General features: G+C 37.0%; 1 protein-coding gene across 1 annotated transcript in view; it reads right to left on the bottom strand.

Moving 5' to 3' along the window:
- TRHDE (thyrotropin releasing hormone degrading enzyme) overlaps positions 1 to 22,314 on the bottom strand; it is a 210,287-nt gene that overhangs the window by 128,819 nt on the left and 59,154 nt on the right. Inside the window, exon 4 of the mRNA XM_063155038.1 lies at positions 1,620 to 1,774. Coding sequence (XP_063011108.1) covers positions 1,620 to 1,774 — 155 coding nt within the window. The remainder of the gene's footprint in view (positions 1 to 1,619; positions 1,775 to 22,314) is intronic.

A 22,314-nucleotide genomic window follows, 5' to 3' on the forward strand; every position in this document is an offset into this window, starting at 1 on the left:
CTACCCAGTGAAGTAGCTGAGCAAATACCTAATCTGCATGGTACTGAAACAGAACCAGCAGCAACAGGAATAGAAGAAGTTACTTTTAATTAAGCAAACAGCGCTGGAAGTAATATCAACATGGATATCAAGTAAACCTCCTCATCTGCAATTTTACGGTCACTTAAATGCACTTTATGATCATATTTCTACCTTAAAATAAATTCACCTATAGTTTTTGCTCACTTCATGATCCTCTAAAATTCCCACAACAATGCAAAAAGGCTTCAGTGTCTATGAGAATTAAATAAACAAACTTGGCCAGTTACTGATGTGATAATTGCCCATATCTGAAGTACAAATTGCTCTGGAAGCAGAGGAAATTGTCAAAGCAGTACAAAGAATAAATGGAAGTAATGAAACTATTTCAGAAAAACCAAGACTTAAGGTGAACACTTGGGAATAGTTACTTACTATCAGATTTAATCAAAAGCTTTTAAGGGAAGCCATATAACCCTGTAATCAGGAGCACAGAACCCGGCACTACAAACACATCACGTGGAAAAATCCAATACTCACAGGAGCTGGGACTTGATGACCTAATGTATGTTTTCCACACATGGTTCCTAAGGCACTGTAATTTTTCTAGCTGAACTGTGTACTACTCTATTGCACTGCACAGTGAAGAGCTTATAGCAAAATCAGGTGATAGTATCAAGATCAAACCAGCAGTAACTTTCAATAAAAATTTCCTGTTTTAGTTGAGGACTTCATATTCATTGACCAATGAGCATTATTTTCAGGTTCATCTCCCAAAACGCCATTTCAATGACTTCCTTTCACATGGTACTTTTTATTTGCAGAAAGTGTTAAGAATTTGCATTGCCTTTAAAGAATACTGTGTAAATTCACAGATGTAAGCCATGGTGATTACACAGTAGGATTTCATTCATTTTAACCTGAAGGCTATGATTATGCCTCTTAGGAGTGTAAGAAAGCGTTTCCTGCCCCTGTAGCAAATTTCTTCAATAACATTTGCATTCAATTCAATATTACTAACACTTGTAATGTGTTTAGCTTGAGATAAGAAGATGGGAAAAATGTAAAATAAATTGTAATACGGGTTTATTATTTTAAGTTTTCTTATTGACACAATAGCTTCTGTACACATAAAGACTCACTTATCCACTGCTGGTGAACAGAGAGGGTCAATATCAAACTGGGAAAAAAAACTAAGAAAGAGAAAATGGATATATGTATATACCACAGAAGACAAAGACTACTACTAAATTGATTTCAGCCAAAATATTTTTTGACATGAACATGAAACTTAGCATGAATCTGCTATCAACAAATTTATTCTACATACCAGTAACAAATACAGTGACACACAACACACAGAATATACTGCTACAGAAGACAGAGAAGCTGTTTATTGCTACCAGTTTTCTCTTCTAACCCCATTTTGAGCCTTCACAGTTTCTGTGTTGGAGGGATTTGTCTTACAGACCTCCACGTTCCATGGATTCCAGCTACAACAGAATTCACAACCATTCATATGTACAATACAAATTCATTTTCAGTTCTGAAAAGCATATGCTTTCTGACATTAAGCTCAAATATGTGAACACCTTAAATACCTGATGACATAGCTCATGTACAATGACCATGGTGACATCCAGTAGGTATAAAATAGAAGAAATGCTTGGATCTAGCAGTATCCTTTGCTCCACGAAAACACTCAGTCCCCAGTTTTCCATAGCAGCATATGGATGCTTAGGCACAGCCAACAGATCTAGAAATAGAAAATATACATGTTAACTCCTTGTGGGAGCTACTATGCTGAAGCGCTATTGTAAGAAGGACCACAAATCATCACTAAAAGCATTTTATATAACATACATGGGGGAAAAAAAAGCACTCTGGTAATATTTCTTAGGAAACATTAATAAAGTATTCATTTTTATCTTATGCCACTATCTGCTCACAAATGATAACCATGTTATTGATGTAATACAGTACTAAGTATTTCTAACAAAGGTTTTTATATAGAATCCAGCTTATTTACAACACCTTGTTGATTTACTTCTGAGTTTGATACTGCTTCAAATGTTTACTACACCATATCAGCACAGTAACACAGACTCTTACTACAAGCATTTTTTTATCTTTTCATTAAAGCAACTCCTTTATGAACATCTTACACATCAAACTGTATGTAATGATTGAAATTTAGGGGTGCACTGAAGAAATATCGTTTCATAACATCAAGAAAAATGGCAAACTGTTCAGAATCCCCAGTTCTTACTGAACAAGGCATTTTACAATGTACACTGTTACTAGCCTGCATCCTCTGGGAGCAAGACTGTTGACAGCCACCTCTCAGCCCTGCCAGCTGGAACAATGGAACCATATGCAACTTAAGGAACTTTAGTTCAGTTTTGTATTTATTAAGTGAGAAAACATTAGGAACAATATGGGACGGTCCTTCATCGAGTAAAAAAAAGCACCAAGGAATCTGTCCCTGTGGCATGAGGCTGAACAACTCAATACTACAATACATGTCTTATAAAAATCTTACTGCCAAGATTGAAAAGGAACTAAATTGACTACCAGTCTGGAAAGAAATCTAAAATTGCAGTAAATTTCCTTAGGTTCAATATAGGTTCATAAACGAACCAATACACAATTCTGCAAAAAATTTCTGAAAGAGCCCAGAAACAACTTGTTTGTCTATTTGAAGCCCAGTACAACCCGTGTGCAAATCAGACAGCATTTTGGAAGCTGCAATGTGACATCAGCATGGTGCTCCCTCCAGTCATACTAATTAGCCTGACTTCTTAATTAATTAGCCTGGCTGCCACACTCCTCCCTCATTTGCCTCTACTACTTCTGCTTCCAAAGCTAGTTCATTGGCAGTTATCACAAGTCTGTCTAGGTGGTCCTTCACTGGGTGACTTCCTAACATGAACAAGTGAAATTCTGACCTAATTATTCTAAATAACACTATAAATTGTATTTCAGCATTGACACTTCTCCTAGGTTTGTCTGTTTTGGCTTGCCGATGCATGTGCTGGAATTGGCTTGGAGAACAAACAGAAGTCCTGCTCCAAGATTCAAAGGAAGTTGCCACTGAAATACTGGGAAATGAGAATTTGGGCATATTCTGGCATTCCTAAAAAGGGCCTGCTTTAAGAAGCATAAAAATACCAGCCTCCTAGTGAATTCAAGGCAAGTCTAGTAGCTACTTCCCAATACATGCAGAAAACATCCAAATCACAAAGACACACTTCAAATGTTAAAAAATAAATATTTTATAGAAAAGCAAACACTAGAACACAAGCCTAATTAAAGAAAAAAAGGAAAAATCCAAAACATGGTGCTCAAAATAAGGCCTTTAAATTCGAAACTACATGTTTTCCTTTTCTTCTTCAGTTGAAGCCTGAACTGTACTATTTTTTTAGAATAACTGCAATTTTTTATACATTACATGCAAAATGAAAAGCTCCTGTCTGCTATACAAAGAAGGAATAGGGATGGGGGTGACAAAAAAGACACAAACATTACCACGTGGAATCACTGAAGTTAATGGTAAGTTTTCATTAACATTAAAGAGGGATCTCTCCCATTCTCAACTCTGTAAAGGAAGCCATAACTTCTCTTACACCAATTAAACTTTCCCCCAAAAGGTGTCTTTAAAAGATGAATACTGTTCTTATTTACCCCAATTAAGTTTCCAGCACTTCCCTTTAAACACAGAACAGAACAAGCACAAAAGTAAAACCAAGTCCCTATTTTTCACTAGTCCTTTCAACTCTTTATTCTCCTTTTGGTTCATTTGTAGTTTTTGGTCTTTCTTTCCAGCCAAAATGGATAGATTTTGTCAGTGTCATCCAGTAATAAACTGGAATAACTCTTGCAGAACTGGGAAACAAGGGTGAGGTCTCACACTAAACACATTTATAGGCTAATTACAGACTGTCTTTCAGTGTTTGTGTCATTGTTATTGCTTTTCTGGTTTGGACTGATACTTTACAGCACTGACACACCAACAAAACCTTCCAATCTGATGGACAGATAAGTGCCTTGCAGGAAGGCAGCCACAGAGGGATATTTTAAATCACTTTCATCCAACATAGCCCCATTTCTCTGCAAGCCTGAAAAGTCCTTTCACGCACTGGCTACTGCTGAAAGGGCTTTTTTGAGAGAGAAAACAAAACATATTAGATAACCCTGTCAGTTTCCAGAATGGTAATCCCTGCAGGTACCAATAATGTTGAGTGAATATGAGCACACTATCATTTCCTAGTACAGAGACTGATACACTACACTTTAATGCCCAAGAGACTTTCTTAATCTCCACTGACTGACAGAATGGTCTCTGAAAATACTCATCGTCATGAAATTTTTTGCTTCTTATTGTCTACATCTAAATTCTGAATATCCAAGTCTCAATGTTAATTTTTCAGTGGCTGGTCTTTGATAGCTTAAAAAATTTCTACAACCTTTAAATAAAATTCCAACCACGTCTAGTTTTGTGGTAAAAGACACAATAATCTATATCTTTCTCTGGGGAGTAATAAACGCTTCATTTCAGAGGAACAATGTGTGATGTTCAAGTCTCAACATGAGAATTTGTATTTCCCTGTTTATCACACCATTAGAGCCCTGAGCAAGGTATCCTATGATTCTGGAGGTGACATCTGTTAAGGTTTTAGTGTCATTTTTAAGAAGTAAGGTACAAAGGGAGGAGTGATAATGCACATTTTGATGGAAATATCATTCAACATATTACTGCACAAAAGTGTTCTGCACTAACTGCAAATTGGGAACTACTGAATATCTAACAGCTTGTGTACATGCTGCATCCAGTCACTCTGCACACTATTTAATTAAATTCTTTGTAAAGCACTTGTGAATGTTTGATTATGTGGATATTGCTGGGGAAATAGAAATGTGTGTTATTGCTTGCAGAGAATAATATCCTCATGCGTCATAAAACTGTTACTTGAGATTTCCTGATACAGCAGTGCAGAGTCCCATGCAGCGCTGGAATAATAAAGGGTTTCTACCTCCTGGCTTCCACAGAAACTAAATTCATGACCAACAAGTAAAAATTATACATCTAAATTAAAATCACAAGACAAAAATGTGTTGGAGCTTCACACTAACATGCTATACTGGTACAATTATTTGAATAGAAGGACAGCATTTGAGTTAGATTAATAGATTTAATAAATTTTTAAAAATCTATTTCTGTGTGACTTGCATGAAAAAGAAATTAAGTTACAAAAATTGTACATAGCTCAACAACTTGTTTTATTTCCAAACATTTAATTAAGGCATCAAAACTATGTGAGCTTACATCAAAATATAATCCTCTGATATTATCAGCAAGCTATCATCATACTGCAAAATAGAAATTAGCAATTTCACACCTAAGTTGGCCACAAAGAAAATACACATTTGATGGGGATTTTTTTATCTATGAACTTAGTATCTGTGCAATTTGTACAAATGATACTGTTTTTCAATCTTTGCCACTCAGTCACGGTATCTTCTAGGTTCTGTTAAAAACCATTATATTCCCCAAAGCACAAACTGGGAACATCACTCTTACTTTAAATGATAGCAAGGTTAGAACAGAAAAGGATTAAATGCAAAAAGATCCAGCTCTCTCATGGATCTGTGGGGCCTTTCCCCCCCACCCCTTTACCATCCTACTCTCTTGCAAACATCAAAGCATCTTCTTCATCACGGTGATTCTACTACATTTAACCACCTCCATTTGAAGCTGGACAAGGATATTGCACCCATGCACACATCCTCACTCTACATATAAATATGAGTGCATGAATATACACCAACAGACATCCACATTTACTAACATTATGCACTGCAATATTATTTGTTTTAGCTGTTGGTTGTAATGTAACCAAGGGCCAGATACTCCAGAACACATGACAGTATTAAATTTCTAATACTCATGACAGAAGTTAAAAAGCACTAAAGGGGAAAAAAAACTAGATGTATGAATTATTTCTGCACATTTTCTGTTAGCATACAGGACAAGTCTCCCAAATAAATAGCTGAGACCCTTGAAACATCACAAGTTGTAAATGAGAACAAAGTGAGAGACAAGAATTTTCTGTCAAGCGTCTTTACACATACATTTTCCTTAATAAACCCAGGAGGCATGCAGGGATAAACTATTCACTCCATGAACTCCATGTTTTTTCCTTATAATCCCTACTTTTATTACAAAAAATGACACTACAAAAATAATTTGAATTTATCTATGTGCTCTCACAATGTTATTTTCGTTCATTTCTTCAAAAACTTTCTTCGGGATATTGATGCAGGTATCTTGCTCTTGGGATTTCCACTTTTTTGGCAGCAAATTCAACAAGTTAAGAGGAAGCATGGACTAATATCAGTTTATTTAAGTCATGCCATAAGTATGTTTTTTGCTCTTTCCTAGTACTGCATAATGCAATCAATAGCTTTATTAAAGCTCTCTAAAGGCCTTGCGCAATTTCCTAAATGAATGCTACTGTACCAATAGGAAAAAAAAAAAAGAACTGTTTACCAGAAGAGTGTATATTTCTGCCACGCAGATTCCTTAATCAAAGTAATTTGTTTTACTAAGTAGAAGATGCTTTTCTGTAGCACAATACCATTTCATGATTTATACAGATTTTTAAGGAACAAGCCAAATACAAAAAGTGACAGATCTCATTAAAAAACATGAAGTCAAACAGTAGTTATTGTAAGAAATATTCAAATTTTCTACTGATAAAGAACTACTGATAATGGTACTTATAAGAAATATATAAATTAGCTGCTGATTTTTTTTTCTGCACTGTTTGATTAGTATATGTCAAAGAAGTTTGTTCTGGAAAACCAAGTCACTTCATTATATAATTTCATCCCCTTAAAATATGTGGGGGAGGGAGGAGGCAGGCAGGGAAATGATACAGTGGGATGACACACCAAAAAACCAAACATCCCAGGGTTGGTAAAAGCTCTATCAAGCCCACGTTTACCTTGAGACAGTTTGAAACACCCTATTTTCAGAAAATACTAAGTGCATGTTTCCTGAAAACTAAATCAATTCAGTATTTCACTTTTGGCAGTTAGGACCTAAATATCCTGAATTAGCTGTCTTTAAACTTAATAGTATTGCTCTGCCTTGTCCCAGTACATGTTAAGTATTCAAACACACAGAAGCCACAAACAACCTGGATGACACTCCCACAGGAGAGCTTCAATGAATGCTTCTGTTCAGCCAAATGCTTATTCTGGCACCCATCAGTTTTTATCTCCAGGACTATACCACCACCACCCTTCTGTAAGCTTGACACTTCACAACCCACACGGACACTGGCCTGCAGAGTTAATGGACAGGTCTAAAAATGTTTGCTGTTATTCTGGTCAAATCAAATGGCTTGCTGCAGGCCCTGAGGAGAAATCACTACCACACAGCAGTTTATTGCTGGGGCTTTTATTGCTTCTTATTGCTGTACAAAGTATTACTTAACATTAACTGATATAAACAATGGATGGATTCTCAGAGTATTTGATACGTATAGCAGATGTTTAATGCAATGTGAATATTAAAGGATCCAAGAGGGAAAAAAATGTGGGAGAGAAAGCTGTGAAGGGAAAGGAGAAAGAATATGCAGAAACACAGAAAGAAAAACTGATATGTTTTCAAGCAACTGAGCCTTGACACTGGGTGACAGCTAGTTTATAGTTTCAGAAAATAAAATAGAAATCTGTTGATTTTATTTGACTTGCATATCATTAAATTTCTTTCAATTTTGATACCCCCAGTCCATAGATCAGTGCTTTGTTATTTCAAAGTATATCAAATGATTCAATGTTAAAATGAAAAATTAATGCAATCACCCATTGAGGATGAATTGTGCATCATCCAGGTTGTATCGATCTGCACAGGAGCAATGCTTTTCTTTTAAAATAATACCTGGACAGATCATTATGAATTTCTGCTCAGTATTAAACAAGGAAAAAAAAAATCTTTCACAAAGTTTCTTTATAAATATAAACTTTTTTTTCACAGTTTCAGCCTTACGTGGGGATTCAAACAGGGAGCTGTATGGCTCAAACTGGGACACAGGCTGAAATGAGCTCAGGTTTCCTTACTCCAGGTAACATGGGTAGTACTGTATATGCATCCTCTACAGGATGTAAACAACAGACAAACAGAGAAAATACATTGCCACTCCCAACACGGAAATATCCAGAGAGAGGAAAAAACAAGAAATACTTTTGTTGCCTTCATAAATACTGTTTCTAACGTAAATACTAAGAGCACTGACACGATGGAAAATTGCCAACAGCCATTTTCCTACCACCAGAGTTAATAGAGCATGAGGATTCTATGGTTGAAAACAACACGACACTGATTACTGAGCACTATCAGTATGAATGCTGCTGCAAAGAAAATGATCAAGTGCCACTGCCATATTCCTTCTCTTTGCTGCAAAATCAAGGTGCAGGTACACAGAAAACTCCAGAACTCCATTCTACTTAAGAGTAGTAATGAGATTTATTTTTTTTCATCTGGCACACATTAAACTGATTTGCACCACAGTAATAAAGAGATGAATGTCTGCATATGTACAACACTCTATATACCAAGATTTACCTCTTTTATGTTTGCTTTAAAGTGAGATCACATTCACAGGTGATGGGCACAGTTTAATAGGGAAAGCAGAAATAGGAATTTTGCAAAGACAGGCAGTTATTTAGCATTAGCAGTATCTTACATTTCACCTGGAGATAAAATTACAATGTACCTAATCATATTCACTAAATCTGAAGGCAATGTTTTTGTGAGGACTGTATCTGTTTATTTTCTTTTCCAGAGTAAGATGAAGAAATGCAAATGGACTGCGCTGTATAGCTCCTGAGATACTGTTTTTAGATCTTGCTGTGTATCCTAAGTCCTAGAATAGATTTTATCTTACATTCTTATGCAAATCCTTTCGATATAGTAGATCAGGATAAAACTTTACTATCTCAACACTAAAAATAGTAATCCATTCATCACTTTATTTATTAAATTATGCTAATAAAAGAATTAGTATGTTTCTATGACATATCACAATAAAAACCTATCACCTTTAATTTTAAAGAAACATAAGTAACAGAGGAGTCACTTTGTCCCTTCATGCAAGTCCAAACTCTCTCCTTCTCACTCATAGCTAAGGATGCAACCATAAAAACTAAGTCTTATCACAGAATCCATATTCACAAGAGGCTCAAATTACACCCTGATGAATTAGAATACAGAAGTCCAAGGTGAACTCCTTTATGCATTTAGATTTCCTAGAGAGATTTAACTAAGTGAATTTACTACTTCACTCTGTTACCTATCAGCATGGGCACAGCCTGCCAACCATGAGCTGTGCAGCTACTCACGACAGGCCAAAAAGTCAGTTAAAAATCACATATGCAAGACTGTGACAGAAAAAAAATCATGCCTCTGCACAGTCACCCTGCATTTCCCACAGTAAAACGCAGCACCAAAATCTGAACCATCAAGAAGCTTCATTTTCCTGCTGCTGGAGAGCTGAGTGGTGGGCTCCACCCTGTACCCACGCTGTTATGCAGAGGCAGGCAGTAACATGTCTCCAAATAAAGAGGGTCTTTGCTTAAGCATCTGGGCCCAGACTAAACCCCACATGGTTATCTGAGGGGGAGGGGAGAATAATTAAAAGAAATCAAAGAAATTAGCAAGATGGAAAAGCAGAATAGCTTCACCACAGCTGAAAATCTCTCTGAGCATGAAAAACAATGGGAAGAGCTGAAAATGGTGCTTCATTCTGCACCTGGAAGCAACTGATACTAGTGACAATAAAGGCAGCAATTATTAAGTAGCCTTTTTTCTGACAGTTGTGGTTCCAGACACACTGCAAGTGTTTAATAGTTTCAGTTAACTCAGAGAGTAGAACCCAAACATGAAAATCTGTCACAAAAAAGGAATACTGCAAACTGTAAAAATAAAATACCCTAGGAAAGACATATTTGTTATCTGAAGTTACAAAAGAATAGTGACATACTAAAGAGTGACCAATACCAAATGAACTGTACTACTTAGTTTGGCACGGAGCTAACCAGAACTGACAACAAAAGAGATAGGGACAGGCCTGGGACAAGTATTTCAGTCAGACTCCTGACTTCCTCAGAAAAAAAGGAAAAGCAGAGCCTGGCAAACAACAGGAACCACCTAGTCCAGAACGAAGTTTACAGAGATCAGTCAGGTCTCTGACACAGAGAGTAAGATTGATAATCCAATATCCAACCAGAAAATAAATTCAAGACAGAAAATCATCCACCAATATCCCACCAGAAAATAAATTCAAGACAGAAAATCACCCAGAGCTCAGAGAACATGTGGAGCTGCACACAGTGACAGTCTGGACAAGCAACAGTCCTCATCAAAGTGGGGGAAGAAATTCTGAAAAGGTGATGGATTACAGCTCTCCACTCTACCAACAGAGTGACTATACTGACAAGGGGGATGATGACAGCAACACTTACTCCTATTAGTATTTCCTTTTTACTTTCATGACACACAAATGCCCTAGGGTATGGCATTGCTATATTTTTATATTAAGCATGCCTTCTTTGTTCCCTTAAATCACATTTAAGCCAAATTCAGGTAAAAAAATCAGTCATACATTTTATCAATAACTTTCAAATCTGACAACATTGCTGAATGCTTACTAAAGTTATCACCAAACAGACAAAATCTATGTTTAATGTAGTTACACTGATCTGTACCTACATCCATATTGAGCTGGCACTGACAAGGAGGTAATCACAGCTCAGGTCCTTGTGCACACCTTATGTTTCACATTTTCCCTATCATCAAAAAATTATTCACAAGTTCTGGTCTGAGAATTCATCTGCAAATGATGAATGTCTCACTGAGTACCTTCAGGTGCACTCCTCCATTCCCTCTGAAATCTTCATAGTCTTTTGTCAGTTAAATCACAACAGGCTTTGAAATGTTCCTGGGATCTAAATGGATTTACATCTTTCATCCTCACTCCTTCTGTTTCCTCCTTTTTTGAGATGAAGTCTGTCCATTTTTCTTAATAGTGCTTGTTCACTTCCTTAGATATGCAAATATCTGTTTATTAGACTAAAAGACATCTTCCCTGCCAAACTGGCTGGTAAGCAGCTTCTTACTTCAGTGGGGGATAACAACATTTTCCTCTCACTTTAGTAATTCATTTGCATTTTTTCAGTGTCTAATTTGACCTCCACCAGAGTTTACATTCTGTACCAATCCTTACTTGCATTATCCAAAGATCTAAACAAACACAATGTACACAGCTCATTGCTGATTGAGACCAATAATCCCAACCCACTAGTAACAAACCACTATGGGATAACAGTGGGCTTACAGCAACTGAATCCCACTGCAGCCTTGCTATTCTCAAAGTTACAGCAGAGTAAGACAACTGCAGAATATAACAAATAAGAAAACAAAGTAGCTACATCATCCCTTGCTTTTGAACAAGGATGAATCTGCTTAATTTGGAACTTTTTTACTGCCTACAAAAGGAAGTAATTTGAGAGGCCATTGATATCAGGTATTCCTGTGTTAGATGAATGTGCAAAATTCAGGCAGATGCCATTTGAAAAGGTTATGCATTCATCTTATGATGGCACAGACAGGGTATCAAGTTTTACAGAGTAACATTTCCTATGGGAAAAAACAGGAAGAGAAAGCAGCAAGAGGCATTCAACAACTTTGGAAAGATGGGGAAAAGGCCAAGCTAAAACCAAACACACACACACACAAAAAAAAAAGCATAATGGATATACATGGGAAGTATTGTATTGGGAGTACAGAGAGCTGTTAGTGCATTGAGATGTGCAGGTAGAGTACAACAGCATTATCATCATGTCTAGCCAACATAAGAGACACTGAGAGTCCTTGGAATAATGAATTATATAACCAAATTTCTGCCAGATGTAGGGGGTTTTTAATCAGCAATTACTGTAACCATTACGGAGAAATCCTGTTTACAGACATCATAGAAGTCTGAAAAGGCAACAAGAACTGAGATAAAGAGATCTCCCTGTAATCCCACAGCCGATTCAGAAAAAGGATGACAGAAAACATAAATCTAAATTTTTGAAGTACCTTTAACATGGCATCAGGGCAGTCCTCTAACAGATTCACACAATGGTTGGGACTGGAAGGAACCATCAAGGGCCATCAAGACCCAGGGTACCGAAGACTATATCCACATGGCTTTTGAGTATTTCTAAGGACTGAGACACCACAATCTCTGTGCTCCCTGGGGTTTAGCAGATTATCTTTCCAAGTTTAGTAGTCTGTCATTCTTTAAGACTTCATCAAACAGTTTGAATATTACCTCAAATTTAAATTAGCAGAATAGAACAAAGATCAATCAGGCCTACATAAATCCACTACAATTTACAATCTTAGTTCAAAAGAGAGTATTTTATGCTAAAGTCTGATTTAAAATATGTTTTAAATAACAGCATTTTGTACACTTTTACTAATTTATTTCCCGTAAAGTATTTTTCTGTTAGTGTCCATGTTTTACTTAGAATACTACTCTGTGTAAACAGAGAACTCTTGTCATGGCCAAATGAAGAGTATTTTCAGTACTCAAGAGCCAGAAGAATTGCAGACAAAGAAGTATATCTACTTTTTTTTCACATATTTTGCATTTCACGAATTGCAGGGTGATGACCTTAACAATTCTATGAAACAGCTATGAAACAGCTTTACATGGTGCAGTTGTATTTGAGAGCAAACTACACAAAATGCAGTGACACGGAGAATTGAATGACCACATGAGTATCAAAGATGTGGAAGGAAAAACAGCAGTTAAGCTGAACAAGTAAAAGAAGCCATAAAAAGAAGTTTGAATAAAGTGAACATAAACCAGACAGAAATTCAGTTCAATCAGTTGCATCTGACAGGTACAGAAGCTGAGAACCTTCCTGATCCGCCCCTGGCAACAAGAAAGATACCAAAACAGATGTAGCACGTTCTTCTCCTGAAATAGCACTATTTGTCCAAGTGCAATCTTGTTTATGCCCCATGTTCTACCATGACATTACAAAGTCATGGAGATAGATGTCTGCTCCCAGTACTACTAGCCCAATGAATATATAAACTTTTCCAATTACACAGAAATCAGAATTGTTTCCCTGAGTAGAATTCCATTCTCTGCATCACAGATTTAAACATTAAAGTTATATTAAAGTTATATTAAAGAATCATAACAAAGTTAGGTTCACAAACCTCATCCAAACTTGATAACCAATGAATAATTTACATTAAGATAATACAGGTCTCATTTTAAAATGTTTCTATTATGACTTTTCTCTGTTAGAATCATAATTTTCCCAAACCATCCTGCTTCATTATTATTTACAGAAAACACAATTTCTGATCATTCCTCTTAAAAGTAAAAACCCAATTAAAGATTTTGCTGCATCAGTGATGTTTGATGTTTGACTGAGCATACAGGCTTTTCTTTTCGGAAAATGTAAGAATAACTTGCACAAAACAAGTATTGTAATGTCTGCTAGAAGAAAGAGAATAAATTGCTAGATCTTCAGTATAATGAAAGGCACAAAAGAATGCCTAGTATGGAATGAGAATTTAATAGTCCCTGAATTTAGGAAGTCTTTGTTCTGACTCCTACCTACACAGGGTACACAGCTAATTCAATGTGCACTATAGAAGCATTCCTAAAGATCTTAGTAATATTATGCAGAGGACCATTGCAGTTCTGTAGTGAACCTAGTAAGCCAGGACACCAAGTCATCAAATCATCTGCACTGGAAGTATGCGAAATTCACATGGAAGACTTTGAACCAAGTTCTCCTTCACACCACAGGCAGGACCTTTTCTTCCTAAAAGACAGGCTATTAAACAGCCTGAATGAAACACTGTTTACAAGTGGATCATGGGCCCTTTTCAACACTGGAACAATATAAATCAGATGCTAGTTCAAATGTAAAAGAGATTCTAAAGGACTAAGACTTGCTTAAAGCGAATTATTAAGTATGTGAAAGATCAAAGTCAGCGCCCTACTGGCATCTGAGAATGCAAATGAGAGATGCAGACAAGGCTGAAGAAAAACAAAGGAGAACTGAGGGATTCTTTCTTGGTGCAAGCATTAAAAATCTACTGGTTTAAATTAAACAGTAACAATTATATCAGTGGAGGAATCCTCTCCTTATCTTATCACTTTACTTGATGGAAGGCACATTACAGGTATTTCAATAAGAGGCCAATTTGGTTTGCTTTTTCGCGCTAGTATTTTGATACTTCTCAACATCTTTTACTCCTTAGGCCAGTTTTGTTCTCTCACTTTTAGTAAACACTGATTTCCCCCCCCCCCCCCCCGTCTGCATTTCAAATAGAGCTAAAACAAGCAAGGGTGGTTTTGCTTAACACGTTCAAAGGTGCTGAACCTCCTCTGGCTAGGTGCAATAAAAATCCACAGCTCTTTAACCAGCTCTTTATGGATACCCCAATCCAAATTTCTTCTTTAAAGCTTCAAAAACTGTTTAAAGTAAGTCCAGTGCATTCTTCTTCAAAGATAACAGGAATGGTACTGTATTTTGTATTACCATACATAATCTCAGTACATTCCTTGCTGTCTGCGCTGACTGGGAGTTCAGCTTGATGTCAGCTTGAAGGTATGGCAGTGATGGCCAAAGACAGTCATCCACAGAGACAAATTACTAGTGCCTCCAAGAATACCAGCTATCCTGCCAGCAAGAAAAAAATTAAACACATATTTATTAAAAAACACTTTTGTCCCTTGCCACAGCTATATGCTGCACAAGGAACTGCTGTTTCATTTACAAGTGAAGGGGCAGTGTTGCAGTGACAATGAAAACATCAGCGAATGGAGTACTATGCTTGACTAAGTGATGAGGTACAATATTATTACTTGTCCTTTCAAACTTCAGCACTTGAAGTAACCAATGGAAAGCTTTAGAAGCATCAGACAAAAGCTAAAAAGTCCCAACCATCACTTTAGAATCTAGAGGAGGACATCCTTCCATTTGGTATTTAACAATCTATATACTCAGTTTTTTCCACAGACATTCTCTCATCATTTTACAGTAACTATTTTTTATAAAATACTAAACTATTTCATTTATTTTTGTAATAAAAAATATTTTTTGTAATAAAATAGCTTCAATTGAAAACAAATGTCCAAACACAATGAATTAATTGTATGCAATTGTATGCAATACAGAGAAATGCATAATTATAGAAATATATTCTAGCAACTAACAAAGAAAGACAAGGAACCCTGATGATGAAAGTTATCACAGAATTCTGCTACTTAGTCTATAGAGTATTAGTCCTTCTGACACTAGCAAAGTGTCTTTCCTAGAGATTTCAGCTCTTGAAGTGTTTTTCCATAGTCAGAGAATTGACTTGCATCAGCATGCCATCTGATTTACAAAAGTACTGTTGAAATCACAGCTAAGAGAGCACATCTCCAGGCACATGAATTCCAGTAATGACTTGGCCTGGTGAAAATCCAGGCATTCTGGCCTTCACATAACTGTCACTGTCAATTCAGCATACCTCTTCTGCCTCATTATATTTGTTAACTTGTCTCCTCTCCTAGTACTGTAATGATGTCTCCCTTCCTCTTGATCAAAACTCTTTATCTTCTTTCTGATTATATTAGATTACTGCCTTTCACACCCTTAGGTACATTTGCAATTTTCAGTGTTTGGATGCTGCAAAGGAGTAAGAAAAACTCAAGAGAGAACTGAATCTTATGTGACCCCCCAAGAAAGAAAAGTAGTTGTGTCATGAATCCTTGAAATTCTTTGGGTGCATGTAATCAAAGACCAGAAAGAATCTCTTCACCAGCCTTCCTTATGCAGAATCAGCAATTCTACCTTTTTGACACCCTGTTAGTGTCTCACACTGATATCCCAGAAACTTTCCCCTGCATCACAGTGGTACAGGTCCATACTTATACTGGTCCAGTCTGTGCAGTAATACATGGTCAGCTTACCAAGCTCATACAGGAAATTTTGTTTAACATATTTCCGAGCACAATGAAAATTTAGACCTCTTGGTCTCCCGTTTTCTTTCCAAATTTGAGGCTTTTAACTTTTGTACTAAAAGTTTTAAGGATGCTGCAAACAGTGGGGCAGTATTTTGTGGCTTTTTCTGAACTAAATTACTATTAAGTAGGCATCTGCAATTGAAGGTGACCAGATTTTGTTTTTCAATTGTTTTCTTGTAAGTCTGGTAATTTTCTATCCCTCCCTCTCCCACCAGCACAGTATATCAGAAAACCCTATCTGTATATCTCTGTGATCAGATCTCAGGTTGAAGGTAACATAATGATGTCGATATAAAATTGTAATAACCTGGTACTTCCTAGACTTCATACTCTGTTCAGGTCCACATTGTTTTCAGCACACTACTGACTGAATTTGCAGGAGTCTGTTACTTTGGCTGAAGCAGGACCACTGATCCTCTTGCTTGCAACAGAATGCAAGAGGAAGAGCAGATCTGCTGCAATGTGTTTTTTCTTGACCATGTCAAGGTTCTGTAGGGTATTTGAACAAAGATAGTGCTGGTAAAGCATAAAATGCTCAGGAAAAACACCAACTTAGGGCATACCTGAAGCAGCATTCTTCTGCACAGTTCCAGACTACATCTATCTTCCTTTGCCACTTGATGCAAAGCTGTGTCTGCCAGCCCAAATAGGAAATATGTTCGACGTGATTGAACGGCTCATCCAAATATGCTGAAGTGGCACACACTGCCACCTCATTGTAATTTTGCACCAATAAATCAACAGTTAAAAGGCATATAATACAAGGTGACTTGAAGTGACTGTCATTAATTATGTTCTATCTTTTGCTTAGTAACCACCACAACACAGCCTTCAATAAAACTAATCCTAATTACAGTCTGACAAGTTTCCCAAATTATGCTTATGATTTATTTTAGCATGACAGTTTTGGAAACTGCAAGAGCTGTTCACTTCCTTTTTATTTCACAAGTATATCCAGCAGTTACAGTCAGAGATAAACAAATATGTAAAAAGTGACATTTCAACATCGAGGAAGCAGCAAAGTCAGTGACAGAAGATGCTAGTGTACCCTGAAAATACGAAAAATTAAACTTTTAGTAACCACAGTATCAGTTTCAGAAACTGATAAAAAGGTGGCAACTTCCATCCAATTCCTTACTGGAGCAAATTAATCAAAAATTCTCTCCTGCACTTCATTAAAGACTTAAAAAGTACTTTCTTCTATCTATTTCAAACCAATCTCCTACCACTTTTGATGAGCATGAGAGGTAGTAGTGTCCCTTGCAGGACTTGATGAACTATAGTTCTGCATGAATTCATTTACAGTTTTATCCTTCTCTTTAATAAACTCTCTGTGAAAAACCCTCTTAATAACGTATTTTTTACTCTCAAAGTCAAACTGTTTTGGATAAAAATAGGGGAGACTAGAAAGAAGAGAGAAGGAGAGAAATTTTTAATTTTTAATTCCACCTTTCAGAATAATTCTCATCCAAATAATTTCAACATTGTGAAATACATTTTTCTTCGTTGTTACCCTCCTTTTCTCCTGAAAACAAGGAAATAAAAAAACATGTTACTGTTTTTGCCCACTTTACAAAGAAAATTCAGGATGAAATGTTACAACAGGGGAAAAAAAATCAGCCTTCACTACTGAAACATATAGCCAAATTCAAAGAGCTGTCTTTATGTAACATAGCTTTATAAACTTTTAATAGGTATCCTATCAGCTAGCTTTCTATACCCCTATAACCAGGACAGGAACCCTCACTTCTGCCACAATGGCAGTTAGAATTAAATTTAAATTCATGTGTTACAGGAAGGACTTTATAATCACCCTTCAAATCATGAGTATGCAGCTAACAAAGGAAGTGTCATATCTCCCATACTCTCAAGTCACTCATACCTGAACTGTTTCCAGGAAAGGCAGAATCCTTGAATTGGCCACACCTGTTCCACCTCAGCTTTGGTGAAAAATGGGTTAGTTAATAAAAAATGAAAGATCGAATATCTTCTCTGCCTTCAGTCTGAAGTGTACATGCACCAGCCTTTGCTATACATTTTCCCCTTTAGCTGACATTAGTCCTAGAGTGGAATATACTAGAAAAAATTACATAGCACTGCTAGCGTAACTTTAACCCTAAAACTGATTTCAGAGAGGTACCAGCCTCAAAGAACACAATGCTCTTACTGCCTTGCTTGCAAGACCAGGCTTCTTTTTTCAGAAACTCGTTCATACCAGTGCAAAGACTCCAGGTGTTGCTCCATGCTCTGTCTGCATTGATCCTCGGCTGATAGCTGGGACACTGCAGATAATGCCAATTATAGGGGTCTCGGACACTGTCAGCATTTATAGAAGAGCCTCTGCTTGATCTCACTCCCAGCACAAGGAAGCTGGCACACCTCGTGATCCAGAGTGAAGCAACAGATGGGAAGGAGGGGAGAAGAAAGAAACTCAAAGCTGTTTCATGCTTTTTGCTCAGAGGTTGCCAAAACAGGCACTGACAGCAAGTAGCCATAGGGAATCCAGGCGAGCTTAAATTCTAATTTCTCAGCAGGTGCAAAGCAAGGAGATAGCGTTTTAAAACAACCCCCTAGGAAACCCTATCTTTTTCCCTCTATCCCTTCCTTTCTTCTTTCTTTTCTCCTAAACAGTTTCATCCTCTAACAAACAAAATTGCCAGTGGCTTTCAACTTACAGCAACAACCTGGAGGCAACTCATGAGTACTTTGTCAACAATGCTAATCCATAAGCCAAAGAAAAAAGACTTCCATTTACAGTTTAAAAAAATAGAAAATAGTTGTTTTCTCTGCAAAACAGGCTTAGGAAATGTAAACTGATACAATCAGGTCCCTAGGGCATTCCACAATACAAGTTCCGCCTCTCTTCCAACACTGCAGATCTGTCTTTCTGTCTCGCTCTCTTACACATCCATATTTCTATTATATTACACTTACTCTTGTATTTATGTCACAGAAATCACACAGAATGACTCTGTATGCTCTGGTGTGCAGACATTCACTTAACACACATTAGCAACCACATGTGCTAGACTTTCCCTCTTTATCACTGGAGGACACTTCTCCAAATCAATGAATTAAAAACTATTCAATGCCACTGAAGGGGAGAAGTAGCTTCTTTCTATGCCCTTGAATTTAGAAGCAGGATATTTAGTTAATATAGTACTCCAACATTCCATTTTTAAAGAGCATTACAAGCAACAGGAAGCATATTAAAGTGAACTAGTTATTTTTAAATCAGCCCTAAATTGAGTTAAAGTGAAGCAAACATACTCGTGTCCTAAACACAAACAGCAGCCTGCAGTTAAAAGGAAAAGTATGATAATTTGGAGAGAAGGAAGAACTCTGAACTTCAACCATCTTTAGAAGTTTCTACCACACTCTATTATTTAATTAGTAAACCAGTAGTTTTGCCAACTAAGAACTGTTATTTTCACCATATCTCCTTCACCTACCCCTGACCAAAAAGGAGTCCAAATAACAAGACATTTTTCCTCCTATGACCCAGATCTGTAATTCTAATTCTTCACTTTTCAGTCTCTTTCACTTCCACACCTTCTGCCAGAAAAACTCTTATTTGTATGCATCAATCCAGGCTGAAAGAAATTTAGTATTTTCACCTATCTTACTGGCATATTCTGCCTTGGTAGTGCTAATGTGAGAGGTGACACCCAAACAGTGCCTGGACTGACAACAAGTGAACTTTCAACAAGTTATTTTCTACAAGGCATGAGACTCATTCCACTGAAGACTAAACATTGCATATTCATAGCCTGACACTGATTGAAACACATTAGTCTCTTATTTTATAGAGAGGTACACAGAGCACATGTGTGACACACACAAAAAGCAACATAGTCTTTTTACTGAGAGCTACTATGTTGGTAACAAGTGTCTTTGGGATGATAATAATTTTGAGATGAACTGATCTCAATCCTGTCTGGAAGGGAACATAGATAGCTTAAAAAATAACTTAAAGTGACTTTGCACCCAGAATTAGAAAATACAACCTCTCATCCCCTCCAGTAACCATGTAACCTTTGCATCTTAATTAACCCAAATGCTTTAGTAAGTAGCACCACTGCAAAGGAAGAGCTGTAAAAAGCCTACAGCACAACCTGATCCTTTTTCTCATTTGTTAGCTTCTCTCTCTCCTGCCCTTCCATCTCTGTCAATCAGCAGGTGTATTATGTGCTAGAGCAAGAGGGTTTACGTATCTCAAAAAGTCTCAGATAATCTACTGTAAATTAATACTTTTATTCATCTGACTCTTCCTTTTCACAAGACCTGCAAGGTTCTGGCCTTGATGAGAACTGGAAACACCAGGTTTTACAAATTAATCTGCCTCCCCAGGCACAGTGGGGATTTTCTAAGACCCGGATCTGGGAAAGAATTGTCTGAGTAAAGCCAGACATGGCCCCTTATCAATACATGAAATAGAAAGAAACTGAATGGATTTAGGAAATATGTAGAAGTGACAGCTTGAAGAAGAGAAATAATAGCCATATGATAGTATCCCACAAAACAGAAACAACATAAATGATCCAGTTACTGTTACTTCTGGACCTCAGTAGCAGCATCTGACAAAAGGGCCAAACCCAGGACATCCAGATTTTCCATTCTTCATCTTTTGTGAAGTAGCTAGGGGTCCTAAGAGGAAACAGGGTTGTGCCTAAATTGTCAGACCTTCCCTTGATTGAGCCCTTTTTTGAATGAGCCCTTTTTCTCTGATTTGTTTCTCCTCTCTGCTCCAGGCATAAGGTATGACAGAAAGTCAAAATGTTTTCTTTCAAAGCAATGAACTACACATAAGATCTAGATACAGTCTTTCCTACTTGCACATTTTCCTTACTGCATACTCTTTATAGACCAATGAAAGCTATCAAGTCCAAGAAGGACACAGCTATTTGTTAAAAGACAGCTCACTCCTTCCTTTACCAGGTCAGGACACATTTACTGTGGAAGAAACAAAAAACTTTAAATATAATGTTCTATATGGCAGGCTTTAAAATCAATGTTTTCATTTTCTTCTGAAAAGTAGTGTAAAATGAAGCATTTGGCCACCACAACCAGAATTCAGACTTCATGATATGCAATTCTTTCAAGAAATTCTGAATCCAGAACATTTTCTGGTATGAGTATTGGAATCAGAAGACTCTAGACATATTTAAACTGAAGTCTGATGAGTTGCTGATATAGCTGGTTGTCAAACACAGAAGGTAGGACCGGGTGCAACAACTCAGGAGGTCCTTTTCCAGGCTGTGTCCCCAGCTACATGATGCACTCTCTTAACTTGGCTCTAACAAACGCTGCATTTTCTCCTCTTCAGCATGGTCCCACCACAAGACATTTTTACTCCTGTGAAAATATTTATAGTAAGTGTACAAGTTATCTTTCTGGGGCTGTTGTCCAACAGTATTTTAGAAGAAATGTCAGACTGGGGAAAGAAAAAAGCAACTAGTGGCACTCAGAGATATGTAACTATTTCTGTTTGCCTGTGCTTCTTTCTTGGTCACTTAGTTGTTGGATGCCATTATCACTTGTGTGCCAAGCAAGAGTTAACTGAAGACATTTTTAGCCCTTTCAGAAGCCTGACACCAAAAGAACAGTTCTGTATGTTTCTTTTAAAGTACAATACAAAAAGTAACAGCTTTGATTCTGAAAAGTCTGATCCACAAAACAACCAGCATACATATACCACATGTATGCTATGAAAGAATACATGGAAAGCAGACAGAAATATGACTTAAATATGTTTCTATCACTTGACATTTCCCACAATAGAGATGGAGAAAAAATAAGTCCCTTCATCCCTGAGAGAGAGCTTGGGATGCTCATACAAGCACCACAGAAGTGAAATATCAATAGCCAAAGTAAACTCTACTTTTGCCTTTTTTTTAATTATTTTCTTTGCTGTCCTCCAAAAGGACACTACACTGAAGGAAATACACTTCTTGGTGTTCAGAATGAAGTGTTAGCTAGGAGGACGAACTTACTCACTCAGCACTTCCCCAGATAACACAACATTTGACCAAAGAGTTTCCTTCTAGAAATGCTGATTCACCAATGAGTGGGATAACTGAGCAACAACAGCAGTGATGTACACATGTCATGGGCTTCATCTCCCACAGTTCAAGAAACAAGAAATGCTACCAAGAATCATGTTGTTGTAGTGCCATTCTTTTCCCCATTTCCTCAGATC

Source organism: Melospiza melodia, chromosome 4, assembly GCF_035770615.1.
Source record: "Melospiza melodia melodia isolate bMelMel2 chromosome 4, bMelMel2.pri, whole genome shotgun sequence".
Taxonomy (NCBI): domain Eukaryota; kingdom Metazoa; phylum Chordata; class Aves; order Passeriformes; family Passerellidae; genus Melospiza; species Melospiza melodia.